Source organism: Procambarus clarkii, unplaced genomic scaffold (assembly GCF_040958095.1).
Source record: "Procambarus clarkii isolate CNS0578487 unplaced genomic scaffold, FALCON_Pclarkii_2.0 HiC_scaffold_1096, whole genome shotgun sequence".
In the NCBI taxonomy this organism is placed as follows: domain Eukaryota; kingdom Metazoa; phylum Arthropoda; class Malacostraca; order Decapoda; family Cambaridae; genus Procambarus; species Procambarus clarkii.
In genome coordinates, this window is record NW_027190128.1 from 16,886 (window position 1) to 25,100 (window position 8,215).

At 33.7% G+C, this 8,215-nt stretch overlaps 1 protein-coding gene across 1 annotated transcript; it reads left to right on the forward strand.

Annotated features, from left to right (window-relative positions):
- Positions 1 to 891: 891 nt before the first annotated feature.
- LOC138362026 (uncharacterized) lies at positions 892 to 5,856 on the forward strand. The gene is made up of 4 exons (XM_069320966.1): positions 892 to 1,039; positions 2,858 to 3,063; positions 3,883 to 3,991; positions 5,243 to 5,856. The coding sequence occupies exons 1-4, from the start codon at positions 937 to 939 to the stop codon at positions 5,590 to 5,592; spliced, it is 768 nt and encodes a 255-aa protein (XP_069177067.1). The 5' UTR covers positions 892 to 936; the 3' UTR covers positions 5,593 to 5,856.
- Positions 5,857 to 8,215: the final 2,359 nt, after the last annotated feature.

Sequence of the window (8,215 nt, forward strand, 5' to 3'; positions counted from 1 at the left end):
GGGTCCACTACCGCCCACAGGGTCGGCAGGGGGTCCACTGCCACCCACTGGGTCGGTAGGGGGTCCACTGCCGCCCACAGGATCGATAGGGGGTCCACTGCCGCCCACAGGGTCGATATGGGGGGGGTCCACTACCGCCCACAGGATCGATAGGGGGTCCACTGCCGCCCACAGGGTCGGTAGGGGGTCCACTGCCGCCCACACGTTCGGTAGGGGTCCACTGCCGCCCACAGGGTCGGTAGGGGGTCCACTGCCGCCCACAGGATCGATAGGGGGTCCACTGCCGCCCACAGGGTCGATAGGGGGTCCCTTACCGCCCACAGGGTCTCTATGAAGTCAACTACCGCCCATAGTGTTTGTATAGTGTCCACTATCGCCCATAGTGTTATTATGGGGTCCACTACCCCTCATAGGGTCGGTATGGGGGTCCATTACTACCCACAGGGTGTGTCTGGGGTCTATTTTGGCAATACTGCTTTTCCAATCTCATTTGTTGTTCAATGTAAAATATTTGTTGCTCGACTTGCAACAATTTATATATATATATATATATATATAGTATAGTGCCTTTGCAATAATGTACCAATGTGTGTATTTTCATAACTCGTTTTAAATTGTTGAAAAATAAATAACTACATTGTGAATGCAAGTCAATGTTTACATGCTAAATCAGAGTTGCCAGATTCCGCTTAAAATAGCAAATTGTGCTTATTTTCAAAGCTTGAGAATTTAGCTTTAAAGTAGTTAAAAAACTACGAATTTCGCAATTTGCTATGTACTTTAGTGTACTATTTTAAAATAAGGTTGGTTTTTAAGCTGCAAGTCATATGAATCTCAAAAAAAGTATATTATTAACAATCTTATCTCCATAGTTCACTAGTTTCTGTAAATCAGATCTGGTAACTGTAGGCCAAGTACTGGTAGACTCAAGACACAATGTGTGTTGAAGCTATTCTCTTTGAAGAAGTCATCTCGACAGGATCTTCCAGCTCCAGCTATAAAACTTCACCAAACATGGATCTACCTAGTACATCAAATGGTAAGAAATTACTAAACTGTAGTAAACTGAATCTGACACTGTCATATATATATATATATATATATATGTATGTGTGTATGTATGTATGTATGTATGTATGTATGTATGTATGTATGAATGTATATATATATATATATATATATATATATATGTTGTACCTAGTAGCCAGAACGTCGTACTCGGCTTACTATGCAAGGCCCGATTTGCATAATAAGCCAAGTTTTCCTGACAGTATATTTTCTCTAATTTGTTTTCTGATGAAATGATAAAGCTACCCATTTCATTATGTATGAGGTCAATTTTTTTTATTGGAGTTAAAATTAACGTAGATATATGGCCGAACCTAACCAACCCTACCTAACCTAACCTAACCTATATTTATAGGTTAGGTTAGGTTAGGTAGCCGAAAAAGTTAGGTTAGGTTAGCTTAGGTAGGTTAGGTAGTCGAAAAACAATTAATTCATAAAAACTTGGCTTATTAGGCAAATCGGGCCTTGCATAGTAGGCTGAGAAGTGCGTTCGGGCTACTAGGTACGACATATATATATATATATATATATATATATATATATATATATATATATATATATATATATATATATATATATATATATATATATATATATATATATATATATATATATATATATATATATGAGGGGTACCACCTCTGGTGCAAGTGTAGGGACCCATAGCCTCGGAGAAGAAAATAAAGAGTACTCAGAGAAGACCTTGTGGATCCTCACTGAACACTTTCATATTTTCTTCTCCTACCACCCTTATTCTTTTGGTATGTGTGTATATTTATCTAACTTTATTTGAAAACGTCATTACACAAAAAAAGTTACAATATTGATTATATATATATATATATATATATATATATATATATATATATATATATATATATATATATATATATATATATATATATATATATATATATATATATGTCGTACCTAGTAGCCAGAACGCACTTCTCAGCCTACTATGCAAGGCCCGATTTGCCTAATGAGCCAAGTTTTCCTGAATTAATATATTTTCTCTAATTTTTTTCTTATGAAATGATAAAGCTACCCACTTCATTATGTATGAGGTCATTTTTTTTTTATTGGAGTTAAAATTAACGTAGATATATGACAGAACCTAACCAACCCTACCTAACCTAACCTAGCCTATCTTTATAGGTTAGGTTAGGTTAGGTAGCCGAAAAAGTTAGGTTAGGTTAGGTTAGGTAGGTTAGGTCGTCGAAAAACAATTAGTTCATGAAAACTTGGCGTATTAGGCAAATCGGGCCTTGCATAGTAGGCTGAGAAGTGCGTTCTGGCTATTAGGTACGACATATATATATATATATATATATATATATATATATATATATATATATATATATATATATATATATATATATATATATATATATATATATATATATATATATATATATATATATATATATATATATATATATATATATATATATATATATATATATATATATATATATAATTTTTTTTTCTTCCAATAATATAGTATTCGCTTGAAATTAACAGCCTGGTCAATCAGGCTGTTGGATTCAACTCCTCTCAGTTTTGTTATACGAGTTACAGCATGGTTAATCACATCCAAAATTAAAGTTATTTCCAGATGCAGTCCTAAAATTTTTAACATTGCTCTCACTAGTGTTAATGTAGATTATTTCATAATTTAAATAATATATTTAATTACTGTAGTACATTTTAACAACAATTTAACTTATAATTTTTGCAGCATAGGTCATTTGAATATAAGTATTTTATTAGAAACTATTTCCTTCAGGTCTTCAGGGAAAATTCTTGAGGAGATGCACAAACTGCAAACAATGTGTGCATGTCCGAAGCAATGTTTGCAAGTTCTGCCAGTGTGACTTCCGAAACAGTAGAGAATTAATGAAGAAAGAAGAGGAAGCCCGTTTTCTACTTAAAGGCAAGAAGGCTTTAGAACGAAATACAGCAAGCCGGGTTCTACGAAGGATTGAAAATCAGGTATTGAAGTTTGTCTACATCTGTTGTATTCATTTGTATTCTTCTTATGCTGAACTTGCTTGATAAGGTATAGAATCAACATGAATAATGCTGTACAGTACTTACATACTATTTGTTTATTTATTTATATACAAGATAGCACACTGGGATTATGAGAGTACATAGAATTGATGTTTTTACATTCTTGTAAAGCCACTAGCACACATAGTGTTTTGGGCAGGTCCTTAATCTAACAGATAATTTTAAATAGGCAATTTAAAGATTAAATGGAAAAAATTGGCTGGTACATTGTAAGAAAGTATCACAAAGATTACTATGTACATTAAAGTAAAATTTGAGGGTTATCAACATATAAATTGTAGCATAATTTGAGGAATATTTCAAGGTATAATATAGTAAGATATGCATTCAATATAACAATCATGATATAAGGTGATAGCAATGATTACAATGGAAAAGTTGTATGGTTTAGGCACATATATTCTGGCATTGGATTTCATAAGATACAGTGCGAGTTTAATACACTAGTTAGGAAACTATCAAGAAAAAATTTAGGTACTTTTTGGTTTTATTTTTTAAAATGGCAGAAGTTGGACAGTTTTTAAATTTGTTAGCAAGTTAGTTCCATAGACAAGGTCCCTTTATTTGCATAGAGTATTTACACAGAATAACTTTGACTCTGGGGATATCAAAGATATTTATTTCTGGTATTGTGATTCTATTATGGGTTCTATTGCACATGCCCAGCTATGCTTCAAACATTTATTTTGTTGCATTTTCCCAGATAGTGTTATTGTTTAAATATTATTTGCTTTTCAGCTAACATATCTGCGTGGCTGTGGGTATGAATCAATCGTTATCTATTACAAGAAAGGACCAGCACGACAAGAAGAGGACAAGAAGATCTTCACCACTAACTTCTTTTTGTGTAAGTAGTTCACATAATATATAAATATATCACCACCTATTATTTTCTCTCATATATATATATATATATACATATGTATATATATATATATATATACATATGTATATATATATATATGTCGTACCTAATAGCCAGAACGCACTTCTCAGCCTACTATTCAAGGCCCGATTTGCCTAATAAGCCAAGTTTTCCTGAATTAATATATTTTTTCTAATTTTTTTCCTATGAAATGGTAAAGCTACCCAATTCATTACGTATGAGGTCAATTTTTTTTATTGGAGTTAAAATTAACGTAGATATATGACCGAACCTAACCAACCCTACCTAACCTAACCTAACCTATCTCTATCGGTTAGGTTAGGTTAGGTAGCAGAAAAAGTTAGGTTAGGTTAGGTTAGGTAGGTTAGGTAGTCGAAAAAACATTAATTCATGAAAACTTGGCTTATTATGCAAATTGGGCCATGCATAGTTGGCTGAGAAGTGCGTTCTGGCTATTAGGTACGACATATATATATATATATATATATATATATATATATATATATATATATATATATATATATATATGTATATATATATATATATATATATATATATATATATATATATATATATATATATATATATATATATAATTTCAATTCAATCATCTCTGTCGTTGATGTATATGGCAAAAAGTGTGTGGCCCAATACAGCACTATGTCTTAACGTAATGGGTCCAAGGGCCCATAAGGTCTCGACAGCATTAAGGGCCCTTTAGCAAACCAGTGTGCTGGTGCCCCTATGACACCCATGACGTCTTTGTATCATTTCAAGTTTGTACATGTACTTCTTAAGATATGGGCACCATACAACTGCTGCATATTCTAGCTTTTGTCTAAAAAAATCATGAACAATTTATTTATTATTTATCCATGAATGCCAGAACTAAACCCTGTGGTACTCCACTCGTGACATTTCTCCAGTCCAATACATTGCCTCTGATTACTGCCCTCATTTTTCTATCAGTTTGAATTTTTTAATCCATGTTAGAAGCTTACCTGTCACTCCTCCAATATGTTCCAGTTTCCAGAACAAACTCTTATGTGGAATTCTATTGAATGCCTCTTTTAGGTCCAGATAGATGCAGTCAACCCAACCATATCTTTCCTGTAAAATTTCTGCGGCTCGATCATAGTAACTGATTAAATTTGTTACACAGGATCTTCCATTTCAAAATTTTTTATTTTTTATTTTTATTTTTTATTCCAGCACGCACAAGGAAGCTTGATGCAGATAAACTTACATTAGGATCAGAAGGTGATAGCGATAATGCCCTGGAAAAAAATCCTGACGAGCTACAAGTGCAGCAGGTGCATAAAGTCCAAAAGGTACCGCAGGTGCAAGAAATTCAACAATTACAAAAAGTTCCGCAGGTGGAACATTTACAAAAAGTTCCGCCGGTGCAACAAGGGCTACCATTAGCAATCCTTCAAAAACAGCAAGAAGTACAAGTAGTAAAATTTGAACCACAGGGAACTACACCAGGAAAACAGTGTAGTAACAACGGAATGGGAATTTTAAAATACCTGAGGAAACAGGTAAAAAAGGACAAACAATAGAAATGGTTCCTTACACATTATTTGGTAGTTTATAGGTATTTTACTTATAATACTTTATATTATGTCTACAGTTTATAATTTAGTTTACAGTTAATTTACTTTTCAACTTCCATATCTTACATGAAGGATTTTTACTGTTTTTCATTTTTAAAACCTTATTAGTATCATTTATAGTTTAGTGTCAATTCACTTATAATACAATATATGGAATAATTTACTAAATTCATTTAACTATAATAAATTTAAATAAACATTTTTACCCCAGGATGAGTTTCAGTCACCCTACCCAAAAAATTAATGTTTCTTTATTACTAATCTTGTGAGAGGTAGCTTATTGTGCAGCCCATACTCATTCTGTGAGTGTTAGTTTATTGTGCACCCCATAGTCATCATGTCACCCAAGCCTGCTGCAGCTGCACCTGAGGGGTGGTGTAGGGAACCATTAGTGTACTATTATGATTTGAGAGAGAGAATGCTCTGTGGACAGAGCATCAATATGGCTTAAGGCATTGAGCTTTGCCTCAAGATGAAGCTTGGGCTGATCTCTGATTTGCTTCTTGGGAGTCTTCATTTACGTGCACCCCATACTCAACCACTTTGTAGTAATTAATTGTGCAACCCATACTCATCCTGTTACCAGTAGTTTGTGCAACCCATACTTATCCTGTGATCCCTATCCCTCTACTTCAAGTCCCTCAAGGGGCGCACGAATTCAGTTTGGCATACTGCATCCTGCCTTCCCATCCCTAGCTACTGACCCATCACAATATTTTATTTTATTTTATTTATATATATACAAGTAGGTACATTGGGGTTGTGAGAATACATTGAATAGTACAGTATTTACAATCTTGTAAAGCCACTAGTATGCGCAGCGTTTCAGGCAGGTCCTTAATCTAACAGATAATTTTAAGTAGGTAATTTCTATCAGAATTGATAAATGATAATAAATACATTGTTTACATACATACATTACAAATACATACATATAAGCTCAAAAGCTTCATTGAAGGTTGTAACAGAACCCATGAGCACCACACCAGAAAAAAATACAGTTTTGATATTCCTAGAATACGACTTAATCAAACTAGAAATGCTCTACAAATCAAGGGACCCAGAATGTGGAATGATCTTCCCAACCATGTTAAAGACTGTACCTCTCTCAACCAGTTTAAGATAAAAACTAAACACTACCTAATAAATTCACTAACCTACCTTACCCCTCTATTGTCAACCCATGTCTGTTATTTTTTTTTTTTTTTTAATCAACACTGTTTGTCAACCTATTGTATTTGTGCTGCTTTTTCAGTCATGTTCCCTCTTTTTTTTATCTTTATTTGTATTTGTTCTCAACACATTTTATTCTTTATGCTCAATTAGTATTAAGTTCTAGATATTAATGTTTTTCCTGCCCGAAACGCGTTGCGTAATAGTGGCTTTAGGCATTGTATGTACTAGCTCTATCTATATATCGATCCATTAATGTAACATTACTTGTATGTATGTACCTTACCTGAATAAACATATTTATTTATTTATTTATTTATTTATACAAGTTTAACTCTGGGGATATCAAAGAGATATTTATTTCTGGTGTGGTGATAATGGGTCCTATTACATCTGTCCAGGAAGAGTTTCAGAGCAGGATTTGCATTTAAGAACAGGGTTTTGTAAATGTAGTTGACACAAGAGAATTTATGGAGTGAGATTATGTTTAGCATGTTTAGGGAGTTAAACAAGGGGGCTGTGTGTTGTCTGAAAGCAGAATTTGATATTATTCTGATAGCAGATTTTTGCTGGGTGATGATGGACTTGAGGTGGTTTGCAGTGGTTTGCAGTGGTTGAACCCCATGCACAGATACCATAGTTGAGATAGGGATAGATTAGTGTATAATATAGAGAGATGAGAGCAGGGTTAGGTACATAATATCTGATTTTGGAGAGTATACCAACTGTTTTAGAGACTTTCTTAGTTATGTATTGTATGTGGGTACTGAAGTTGAGTCTCTTGTCTAAGAATAGACCAAGAAACTTTCCATCATTGTTATTGCTAATGTTTACATTGTCATCTGAAGCTGAATTGCATTTGTAGATTTGCTTCCAAATAAGATGTAGTAGGTCTTTTCTATGTTAAGTGTTAGTTTGTTGGTTGACATCCATAAGTGGACTTTTTTTAGTTCATTATTAACAACATTACAGTATTTAGTGTATGTGGGTTGGGGTTGGAGTAGATGAGTGTAGTATCATCAGCAAACAATATAGGTTTCAGAATGTTAAGAACATATACATCCTGCCTTCCCATCCCTAGCTACTGACCCATCACAATATACATCCTGCCTTCCCATCCCTAGCTACTGACCCATCACAATATACATGTAGTAGAGTGTTTTCTGTAGGCAATTTTCTAATTATACAATCATATGTTGCCCTCAGCTCTCCTATTTCATACATACTTTTTTTCTTTTGCAAGGGAGTAATTACTACATCTACATTACAATCCTCCCATGGTGGTGTAAATTTTCTCTTGGGCACAGCAATACACTCTGAAATAACATCATACTTAATAACATTAGAACATAAGGCATTCATATATGCTCTTTTCTTCATCATACATTGTTCAGTA

Bases quoted from the DNA above. Each gene is read 5' to 3' on its own strand.
- LOC138362026 (XM_069320966.1), top strand. From the start codon at position 937: ATGTGTGTTGAAGCTATTCTCTTTGAAGAAGTCATCTCGACAGGATCT. The intron at 3,064-3,882 runs GTATTGAAGTTT...TTTGCTTTTCAG, and splicing joins TACGAAGGATTGAAAATCAG to CTAACATATCTGCGTGGCTG. The intron at 3,992-5,242 runs GTAAGTAGTTCA...TTTTTATTCCAG, and splicing joins CACCACTAACTTCTTTTTGT to CACGCACAAGGAAGCTTGAT.